Here is an 11,651-nt window from a genome sequence, read left to right on the forward strand (position 1 = left end):
TCTTGCTGTTTCATCACAAACAAGCTCAAATAATTTTTCTGATGCCTCTTGCTGCTGGCAAATCGGTGCAAGAAAGCTGTAGCAAAATCCTCAAAAGACTGTATAGAGTTGGGCTGCAGGGTATTAAACCATTGCTGGGCTGACCTCACCAACGTGCCCAGAAACACCCTGCACCTGACTCCATCTGAATATTGGTGCAACAAAGCCGCATTCTCAAATCTCTCCAAGTGTTCCTCGGGGTTAGTATGTCCGTCATACTCACCAATGTTAGATTGTCGGAAATTCGGAGGAAGCCCTTCCTCCAAGATGGTTAGTGAAAAAGGGCTTCTTCTCTTGAGTACCGGCGCTCTGCTTCCTACANTCGAATATAATGCAATAACTTGCAAATCAGCTAGAGAAAATATTTTCAGCACTCTTTGAGGCTGTTAACTGGGTTTTTCTTAAAAAAAATAAAATTAGGTTATTTATTAATTTATTATTATGGACAAATCACATTGGAGCCCGACCCCACTAAAAGTCTTTTTAAAAAATAAAATAAAATATTCCTTCTTCACCCCGTGAATTTTCGAAGCTGAAGTGGGAAACGTTAAAAACCCTAAACCTCGGACCCTCCCTCTCTTGCAAGACCCTTCCATCTGTAAGCAACATTAATTATTTCCAAGAAATCGCATGAAACAATTCAGAATATTCTCTTCAAATGTTGAAATTTTCTGTCCTTCGTTTTCGATATGCATTACAGGTTGCAGAGCAATGGCGGAGTTTTACTTTGACGAGATAATCAAGGTCCATAAAGTGGATAATCAAGTTGTATATGACAAGGGTAGTGAAAAATTTGCTTTCTCTCTCACTCTCTACTTTCACTTTTGATTGTGGTATTTTGTTTCAGTTAATGAGACTTTTATATATTGCTGCAGTTGCTAGGATAAAAAGCAGAACATAAAGTTGTCAAAAATTATGTTGGAACAAGAAAATCTTTGGGTTTAAGTTGATGGGTTTGAATGATTTTTCAGTTTCGCGTATCATCGTAAGAAGTGAAGTTGAGGAGTTTTATCTAGAGTTAGATGTGAACAAAGAAATATATCCTATGCTCCCGGGTGAGAAATACCGAATGGTGATAACTAACACTCTGTTGATGGATGGTTCGGCTGTTACAGGCTACTTTCCTGAGGTGCTCTTGTTTGATTCTCACTCTGTCTCGATTGGAAAAGTTGAGGAAATTCTATATGTTCACCATATTAGTTCTGCAAAGATAATGTATCTGACAGATTTCTTGATTCGTTGACTTCTTTTATATTTCGTCATCTGCTGGATGAATGCTGAATTTCTTGTTCGTGATGGTAAATGTGGTTGGTTTGTAGAACTGTATTACCGAATTTTCGAGTTGGGACATATACATCAATAGACGGTTCTTCATAATTATCAATTTTGTGTGTTCGAACATCTGGGCAGAAGAGTTTGTTACAAGGCTTGTGATTTATTTGATGATCCTTTGTTTGTTTTCTTTTTCTGTAAATTTAAGGAGTTGCGATGCGGAGTGGTTCTTGTGACATTATTCTTAGACTTTGTTTGGATTCATTCTAAAGTAACAATTTGTCAACATCGTCAAGGGCATTGTTATTGTTCAAGCCTCTTGCTTTCATTTATGGTGATATCGTCCATTTGCAGGGCAAACAAAAATCACTTGCAGACAAATTTGAGTATGTGATGCATGGCCTTCTGTATAAAATGTCAGAAGTTCAAGTAAAGACTGATGATGGAAACAGTGATGCTAAAGTGTATGTTGTAGCACCTCTTTGCTCAAAATAAGTTATTGTGTTGCTAGAAAATTTCGATTTGCCATATTATTAAATCAGCTGTTTAAGTGAGAGGTTGGAAGTCAGAGACCAAATTGCTTCATTTTTTTATTGATTTGTCTTTGAATCCAAGGATCTTGACATGTATTTTGTATCTTTCATTTTTGTTTCTGATATTAACAAAATTTCAAGTGCTTTTTATTTAACAGGAGTCATGAATTTCATAGTCTTATTTTAAATAGGAAATTATAATTATATTTTTCTCAGGATACTTTCTGTATTCATAACTATAGCTTAAAAATTGAGTATTTCTAATGAAAATAACCTAATCCTTCAACCCAAGCATTACATGAAACAAATTATACATTAACACCCAGCTGCTTTGCTTTTTCATCGGCATTATGATTTTTTCAGCTCTTGTTCATTGAGCAATCAATATGATCTTCAATTTGTGACAGGGCTGTCTATGTTTCATTTGGAGGCCTTCAATTGCTGCTGAGAGGCGATCCCCTGAATGTGCACAAGTTTAAAGTCGACCAGAAGCTGTTTCTTCTGTTGCGAAAGATATGAAGCATAACATAAGGTCTTGATTTCGGGTCTATGCTGTTTGCATTAATTCTAGTCTTGCTGTTTGGTTAACCACAAGAAAATGTTGGAACAATGTATAACTTGCCATTTAACTTAGTTTTATGCTTGTTTGGCGAAAATGAGGTTCTTTGAGCTGAGCTGGAAAAGCGTCAGCCGATGTATCTTGTATTCTTGTCGGAAGAGTCTGGATCAGTTGCTATGAATCTCAACATGCTTAGGGGCAATTTTTTGGTTGGAACTTGGTCCATGTCTTGAGGAAGCATTAGATTTTTTATCCGGATGAACCGAATTTCCAGAGAAGCAATGCCGTACATGCACTCGATGCATTTTTGTATCAGTTGAACAGCTGCCTCTTACGTTTATCAGCAAAATCACTTCCTTGTCTCTGGTGTCTTCAGACCACCAGCTCTGTGGGATGCCGTCGACAAACTCTTCCAACGTGTGGAATTCTTCGTGATGTATCGATATCTCCACTACTTGATCCGGCTTTATCATTCCAGCTCCAGGCGTCACCTAAATAATTATGTACAAAGACAAAGGGTATGGTAACAGCATGAGCTTATTTGTGAAAATTTCCAAAAGGTTGATCTATTTAGCCTGATGTCAAATAGGATCCAAGATTTTATGTAGGTGGGACGAAATCCTATTTTGATAAAAATATATAATGCATAAAAATATATTAATTTATAGAAAATTTAAGAGTTTACCTCGAGCCAGAGTGGAAAACCATAGGAAGCTCTTGGGCGGAAATCTGACTGGACCTCATCTTCTTTGATGCTGGATTGACCTTCACAGATGATATGAAAAAATACCATGTCAACACCACTTTTATTGGTGATTTTCAAATTGAATGTGTCTTGGTTCTGCAGCACGATTTGGTTGGTGCTGACAGCTGTTTCTGGAACAAACCGCTGTGCTTCAAGGCTAGATCTGATTGCTTCGTTGGATTCGAGTATTTTTCCGAATTCCTGTCTCCTTATTGATCTATTAACATGAGCAATGTCCACATTCAACTTGCATCGTACAGGTTTATGATCACTCTCAGTCACGTCCATACGAGCATCGTACCTTTTCGAAAAAGATCAAGAAATAGACAAAGTTTAACAAATATATAAATAAATAAATAAGAAGAGGAAGAAGGTAATAATTAAATCCATGTAACCCACAACAGTATGGAAGCAACGACAGGACATTCTAAACTGCATTCTTGTCCTGAAGCAACTCTGCTATCTCTATATAGAATTCTATCACACCAAGCTGGGATTCTTTTTTTCTCACCCGAATCATAGCCTGTGAATCAGATTAAGCACGTAAATTAGTAGCAAAATTCATCAAAACTGGCTGTAAAAGAGACGTATAATTCTTTGAAATGTATATACCTCCTAAACCAGGTTTTCCTCTTTCAAACTTGTAAGTTGGAGGAAATCTGATAAGTGCCTCATGCATTCCTTGAAAGACTCTACCGGCTTTCATTTCAGCTCGCAGCTGATCTTTCTCTCGCAGCCAATCAAAACTTCTTTGGGAAACAAAGTCTCTTGCTTCATCGTAAGATATTCCAAAAAGGCGATAGTTAAAATCACCACAAAATATGAACATATCAGCTTCAGCTAGATCAGGCTTTCCCTTGCCCTCATCAGGATTAACTGTTGCGGCCTATTGTTCTCATCAAAATAGTAATAAATGAAAAAAAAAGAATACAACTGGGAAACAAAAAATATTCACTAAATAATCTTATGTGCGTACGTTAGGACCACGAAGCATTTGAGCAGCAGAAGAGACACCAGCTGCAACAGAGGCAATCCATGGCAAGCCAAAAGAATAAAGCAGCCAGAATAAATATGTAGAGAAGACAATACAGCAAGACAAAAACAGGATTCGCAGCATACCAGCAGCATTGTTTAGGAGGTTTGAAGACCGAGTGAAAGTCATTGTTCGAAATATATGATCAAAATCAGCATTGCGACGATTAACTGCTTCCAAATGTGCAGCAAAGTGACAATTTGCAAAACATATGATCCTATCAAATACTCTCAACCTTAAACCAACACCTCCCTGCATGTCAGATTTAGCCACATATACGATCAATATATCAAACACATCGACAAAATATCTATGTATTTCTATACGATATACTATGTATGAGCATCTTACAGATTTTTCATCTCTTTGGTACGTCACCAATAGAGTTCATAAAAATAAGATTATTTTATTTAATTATTAACAAGGAATTAGATCTTACAATTGATTCCATACACATTATTATTCGAACATATGAAAGCAATCTGATTTTTTTCTGAAAAGCTTTGGGGACTTTTATCTATGTAATTAAATTAATAAAGTAGATGAAAACTGTTATGTACTTGAATATTATTATGGGCTTCAAGAATATTGAGCCAAATTTGAGTCTGGGAAGAATCTAGGAAGTAGAAATGGGGGAGTGATAAATAAAATGTAATGGGGAAGGAGATTAGAACTCATTCGGTTAATTTGTTCAAGTTTTGAGACTAGCTTGTGCTAGGGAAAAGCTTTGGCTAGGGGGGAGTTGAATTCCCTTGCACAGAGGATTACCTCTGGTAGCCTTATTTTCAATTTATGCCATCATATTACAGCTTACATTCATCTTTATTTTAGTCAATTATAGTTGATATATTACCATATTTTGTGGTTGCAACAAAAACATTTGAGAGTGGATAATTAACAATGCCCACTTCACATATACCTTGTATCTGCGAATTGAATTACTGAAATAGCTTTATTTTTTAAAAATGTTATCTATATGGGTTGCATTTCATATTTCAAAATTCTAATTTATGAGAATAACTTGATTTTTACATACTTTTTTTTCAACTTTTGATTAATCTGATAGTATTAATTCATTTGACAAAAAGTAAGGGGTGTAAATATCAAATTCAAGTGGGATCAAACTATATTTCTGCATCTAGAAGAAATCTTAGTGTCCATGGAGAGGAGAATATCAATGCAATTTAACCACAAAAATATTTTGAGTTCTACTTGTGATCATATTGAAAAGTTGACAGAGTAAAAGATACAGTACCTTGTTACCAATTGCGCGGCCTAATCCACATGCTACTGCTGCAACATCCAGGTCCCCAACATGAGTTCTGAGCGTTTTTCTCACCCTTAGAACGAAATGAGTACAGATAAAATTTACGCTCTATAATATTATCAAAATTTTTTAGAAATCCTTTCTTTAGAAGATCGGCAAGTGTTTTTTTGGCACAAACAATACAACGTAAGAGCTCAATAATGCACAAAAATAAAATTGTACCAGATTGCTATAAGCAAGCCAGCCAACTGCCTAGACCCAACGCGTTCAAATGTCGACCCTTCATCTAAAGCCTTTCCAATGTGGTCTTGCCACCATTGCCCAATTGAACTGCCTTCAAGTCCTACCTAAAATATAAATAGTAATTAGAGAGAGTGAAAAATATAATTCATAAGAAAAATCTATGATGATTCAATGTATATAACATTTTCCAAGCATGATATTCAAGCTTTAATTGTTTGCCTTCTCCTCGAGATCTAGACATTGTAAATGTGTATATATAAAAGGAAACCCATTAACTACTTACAGTTTCTTTTGCTGCTGACATTGCAAGGAAACCTGCACCCATTTCCACTTCTTGCAGCCCAACAACTACAATACCAACATCAGAAACTGCAGAACCTAACCATGACATAAGAGCATCATGAGAGGCTCTTCCTTGGCCGACATTCCACGTGCCAACTAGAATCCTAACATTCTCAAGTCTTGTATACAATTCTTCTCTTGCAGCTAATTCTGGACGTAAAATGTTATCAATCTGTGCTGGAGATGAGATGTTCCATCCACGTATACCCCCGTGAGTTGCCAAGCTATAAACATGACCATTTCCTGTTACTAATTTTATAACTGGCCCATTATGTGCAACCCAACTGGCGATTAAATTTCCTTCAAGATCCAGTAACTGGACCATGCCACTTACATAACCAGCCCATATTCTTCCCCCGTGAGTGCAAAAGCACAGAACACCACAGGGATGATGAGTGAAATCTTGTAAACGATTGCCATTTCCGTCCCACTGGATCAACAAGCCATTTGAACATCCAGTCCAAATCATTCCATCAGCTGTAAGAACTATTGCTTCTGTTTTTTTATTTTCGTCAGCAAAAGCCCCAGCTCCTTTTGTTGCAACACGGCGAACTGCATCTGCAGCACCCATTATAGCATTACGAGACCGCTGCAAAAACCCTTGGGATTTCTCCTTTTTAGACTTGGAGACAAACTTAACATTCATCTCATCTTCGACTGATTGGTCTTGGGTTGATGACAAGTCGGCACGATTCTCAATTTGACCCTCTATGTTAAATACTTTCAGAAGTTCTCTTGTCCGAGCATCCCTACGATTCACCAAACAATTATCGTATGAATAACAATTTGCTGAACACAAATGGAAATATAAAATTTCTACAATATTGTGGTGATTTCACAAGTCAGACACAACAAAGCAATTCCTTTTTTGAATTGAATATACCATAGGGAGAAAGATAAGGATCCAGCAGCCCAGACTTTAGCTCTGACATAGTCAGATAACAAGCACTTCACATCTGAGGAAGATATATTACATACACCATTCACTGTGACTTGACTTCTGAGGTCAATGAATGATCTTTCGACCAACAACGCGGCCATATGTCTTTCCTCCAAAGTTAAAGAGAGAGATTTTTCTATGGCTTTCCATGGCCAGAACTTTATAACACCACCTTCAGATCCTGACCATATATCACCTGGAACCAAAAACAAAATAAGTTAACAACCAAAGATATGTCAAGATTGATAAAGATTAACAAATTAAACATTATGACAATATTCAAAAAGAAATAACGTTTCAAACTAATTTCAAGTTCTGCATGAAGCAACAAGTCAGCACAAGGAATTTTGCAAACAAATTAAGCATGCAAGGAACTTGCGTTCGCAAGGGCGAGTTTGGATACAAGAACAGTAACTTAAAAAAGCACTAAAATAAGTCCAACTTTTAAAAGTATTTTTCTTAAAAAGGGCAAAATGGTTTCAACCTTTGGATAAATGTAAAGAGTGCTTTTGTTTCCATTTTAAAAAGAAATAAAAGCCCAAAAACAAAAAATTCTGCTTCTGAAAAAGCACTTAAATAAGTGATTTTTTTAAAATTGCTTTCGTAACAAAACAATATTATTTTTAAGAAAAAAGTGCATTTGGTTCTTTGGCTTCTCCAACCAAACACTTTTTTACAAACGATTAAAAGATATCATTTCCCATGCACTAAATGGTATAATAACTATCATTGTTTAATGCGAATTTAGAAAACATTTTGCTAAAGATAGGATTTTACCATAAGAAGAAATCACCATGGAGAGAACAGGTCCTCGATGTGCCTGCCAAGATAGACCTTCTTTGAAAGCTGTCTCGTCTGAGAAATTCTGTTCCATTTTCCAAGACCTAATTTTACCATCTTTATGCCCACTCCAAACCAACTTACTCCCATGATCAACCATCAAGCATATTGCCGGAGATGTATTTGCCGATTCATAAAATGGAGCAGCGTCCTCATCCCCTCTCCGTGCCCTCCCCCCTGTCCCGATTCCAGGCTTGTATGCATCAGAATAGTACCATACTCTGATGCCTGATTCTTGCCCAGCCCATAATTGTGTTTCTGTACAAGCAATTGTTCTTAAAAACTTTCCAACCTGCAAGACATCAACCACTTTTTAAGGGTTTACTACACCACACATGATTCCTCAATTACTGACACGACGTCGGTCCATACAGAATCATAAACCATTTCGACATGTTGTTTTGCTTGCGAAGTTATATTGTTACATTAAAGTTATAATTCTCAAATTTCATGAGGCTTCATATGCTAAATCCAGTGTCAAGGTTTCAACTTTCTATACTTCTTCAAAAATTTGATAGGTATAGTAGCTTTGAAAATAGATTTCCGACAGGATATGGAATATTTAAATCATTTGAACAAGAAAAAGGAGCCCATGATTCTTAGAGTGGAGACAGAAATTCTCTATGAGGACTTTTATGAAGATAAATCCTAACTTACCATAAGCAACACTTATGGATTCACACCATCACTGCGTGTATTATATCCATCGAGTTTGGAATAGCACTGTGCGTACTTTTCCGCATGATGCAGTCAAGGAAACCAATGCATAGAACGAAAAATATTACAAATTTCTACTTCCCTCTTGCTTTGTTCTTTCGAGAACATTTCAAGACTTTAAAATTGAAAAATGGAAAAAACATGAAAGAATCCTACCTGAGTTTCTCTCAAGGGGTGCGGCCTGAGTTCCAAACATGTTGGCCGGGAAGGGTGCACAGCCGCCCTGTTAGGCGCCTTGAATACTCCCACGTCACCACCACTCCCCACAAACTCCGGCAGCGGCTGCTGTGGCAGCCTCTGGCCTTCATCACACGCGCCGCCATCCCTCAACGCGATTCCTTCAATCCTCTGGCTCAAACCAATATAATCCACGTGACGCTCGCTCACAGACCCGACTCCACCACCACCAGAATTCCCACTACCGGTGGAATACGGAAAAAACTCATCTTCATCAGAAGAATTAACGTCGCCGTCATTATACACTTTGTTCTTACTGGTGACATGGTTTATCATAATCTGATTCTCATCGAGGCTATGCTTGCGGATCTGGTGGTGGCGGTGCTTGTGGGTTCCGGTGTTCGTTCTCAGCTGGTGGCTGTACGAGTGGGCTTTCCGGTGCGGCGGCGCCAGAGACAACTCCTCCAACGCCGTCTTGTCATCTTCCTCTAAACGTTCGTCCATTTCCGGAGATGGGGTTGCGCTGGGGGTGATTTTCTCCTTGGCAAAAATTCAATCATCAATGTTGTTGGTATTGGGATCAAGGAAAATGTGGGAGCGGGAGTGAATGCGGGGGGAGAAGGGAAAAGGTCAAAATGCGGAGAGTTTGTGGGGTGGCAGTCCGAGAGGAAACCGGCGAAAGATTCTGGTAATGTACGGACAACAATCGTTTTCCAGGGTGTGCCAGAGTGGCTGGCAAAGTCGCCAAATAACATTAGATTTGGAGATATAATNTAATATATATATATATATATATATATATATATATATATATTGGACTGAGCAGAGTCTGTTATATCACAAACTTCCGGATAGTGTTTCCTATATAATTTTGTTAGATGGATCATGTTCGTTTTGATTCATAAAAAAGTATTTTTTTTCAGTTCAAAAATAATTATTTTTCATGAATATAGATGGGATCAAACAGTCTCACGAACATAAATTTATGAAAATGTTTCACATAAAACATACTCTAATCATATTTGGTTTCAGAATCCAAGATTTGTTTCGAATTTTAGACTATGATTTCAATAAGTTATAAATAATCGGTTTATGTATTTTTATATTAAATATTAATACTGCTTTATTTATAATTTTAATTTGTGGCATGTTCTAGATACCATGGTTTATAGTCTACTTCATTACTCTAACATAAAGCAACGAGGTTCATGGTATATGTAACGTCTCGAAAATTTGAAACTTTACGTAAACCACATGCATGCAAATTATTAAATTCTGTTGGTATTTTATTAAATTTTTTTAAAGCATTAAATGCATGTTTATTTCATTAAATTGTGTTTAATTATTTTTATGTATTTTATGCATAATTATTGCATGATAGGATTTATTTCATGAAATTTTAAAGGTTCATGCATTAAAGATTTTTAAGTTTGCATTTCGCGTTCGAACGAAGAAAGGAGACCAGAGAATTATCCGGGAAAATTATTTTTATTACATGATTAATTTTTATTAATTAATATAAGGTGTTTTTAAGTGTATTTTTCAAAATGAGATTTTATTGGATATTTTTACCCGCATGATTTTATTTTTAACGGTATATAAATTTTATCGAATCGGGGGATTTTTTAAAAGTTCGGCTAATGTTTTCAAAAACTTTCCAACACAAAATATTTTTCGAGAGTGTGTTTGGATTTAATTAGCCTACTTTTAAGCTTATTAAGCTTAAATATCTTTTTAAACACTTAAATTACAATATAGGGTCCATTAACTATTAATCAATTATTTTAATAATACCCTAAACTAAACCTAAAACTACCCTACCTTAGGGGTGTCAATCGGGTCGGGTGGATCGGGTTTCGGGTCAACCCGTGAAATTTTTTTATTTTTTTTCCCAACCCGAATCCAACCCGAAAACCCCCAACCCGAACACGAACACGTCTAACCCGACTCAACCCGTCTAACCCGCCTAACCCGAATTTTTTTTATTTTTTTTTTAAAAAATTAATGAAAAAAATTCGAAAAAATAAAAATAATAGTAATATTTTAATTTAAACACATAATAACAAAATTTTCGATTGAAATTTGAAAGTTTAATGGTAGAAAATTAAAAGTATATTTACTAAATTAAATAAACAATTGTTAAAAAAATAAAAAAATACAAATAAATATTAAATGATGAAAATTTATCATATAAATATACAATAAATTTTGTTCAAACATACAATATATAAAAATATAGGTAATATTTTCAAAAAAAAAAGTTTTCGGGTCAACCCGCGACCCAACCCGAAACCCGTCTAACCTAGTACTAACCCAAACCCACCCAACTCGAACCCAACCCGAACCTGATTTTTTTCGTGTTGGGTCGTGTCGAGTTGACGAGTAATATCGCATTTTAACACCCCTATCCTACCTCATAATAGCCGACACTCCTCTCCACCCACTCAATTCTCTCAGTTTTTCCAGCCTCCCCCAGCTGCATTCTCTCTCGGTTTCAGGAAGGAGTTTCTCTAGGTCCTCGGTCTTCACTTGTTCTTGCATCAAACAATTCCCAGGCGTTTTCGATCTTCGTTATTCTTGCGTGAAACATCATCAGGTATGCCTTGTATCATTTTTTACGCATCATACATGTTTTATATACTGATGGATGTGTTTATGCATGATATGTTTCGATCCAGCCCTGTACTTGAAATATATGTTCGGTTTACATGTGTTAATGCTATGCTTTGATCGGCACTCACGTTTTCTGATTTGTTGTACAAGGGCTACGAGTGCTGGTCGTTTAGGGGATGATCAAGGTGATGAGATGATGTTCTGGGGTTAGAATTTACGGCAGCTTGCGGTAGGATGCAAAGCCGAGGAGTTGAGCGTGTATTGCCTCGTTTTGGGAAGGGGCTTGGACCAAAGGTGCAACTGACCGGGTGAGGGCATCTCCAGGCCGTGG

The 11,651-nt window shown here is 36.6% G+C and overlaps 2 protein-coding genes across 3 annotated transcripts; one reads left to right on the top strand and one right to left on the bottom strand.

Annotated features, from left to right (window-relative positions):
- Positions 1–536: 536 nt before the first annotated feature.
- LOC140987901 (DNA-directed RNA polymerases II, IV and V subunit 8B-like) lies at positions 537–2,492 on the top strand. Its single transcript, XM_073456636.1, has 5 exons — positions 537–637; positions 740–820; positions 1,011–1,168; positions 1,666–1,775; positions 2,252–2,492. The coding sequence occupies exons 2-5, from the start codon at positions 751–753 to the stop codon at positions 2,361–2,363; spliced, it is 450 nt and encodes a 149-aa protein (XP_073312737.1). The 5' UTR covers positions 537–637; positions 740–750; the 3' UTR covers positions 2,364–2,492.
- A 78-nt stretch (positions 2,493–2,570) lies between these two features.
- LOC140987900 (type I inositol polyphosphate 5-phosphatase 12-like) lies at positions 2,571–9,451 on the bottom strand. 2 transcript variants are annotated; one of them, XM_073456634.1, is made up of 12 exons: positions 8,687–9,451; positions 7,751–8,105; positions 6,917–7,169; positions 5,975–6,782; positions 5,671–5,795; positions 5,437–5,521; positions 4,268–4,433; positions 4,125–4,165; positions 3,761–4,034; positions 3,548–3,671; positions 3,089–3,449; positions 2,571–2,894 (listed from the first exon to the last, which is right to left on the bottom strand). In XM_073456634.1, exons 1-12 carry the CDS (start codon positions 9,209–9,211, stop codon positions 2,571–2,573), a joined length of 3,441 nt encoding a protein of 1,146 aa, XP_073312735.1. In that variant the 5' UTR covers positions 9,212–9,451. The 2 variants fall into 2 exon arrangements, with proteins under 2 accessions (XP_073312735.1, XP_073312734.1); XM_073456633.1 differs by having other exon boundaries at positions 4,125–4,433.
- Between the last annotated feature and the right edge of the window lie 2,200 nt (positions 9,452–11,651).

This window comes from Primulina huaijiensis, chromosome 11 (genome assembly GCF_012295235.1).
Source record: "Primulina huaijiensis isolate GDHJ02 chromosome 11, ASM1229523v2, whole genome shotgun sequence".
NCBI classification, from domain to species: Eukaryota; Viridiplantae; Streptophyta; class Magnoliopsida; order Lamiales; family Gesneriaceae; genus Primulina; species Primulina huaijiensis.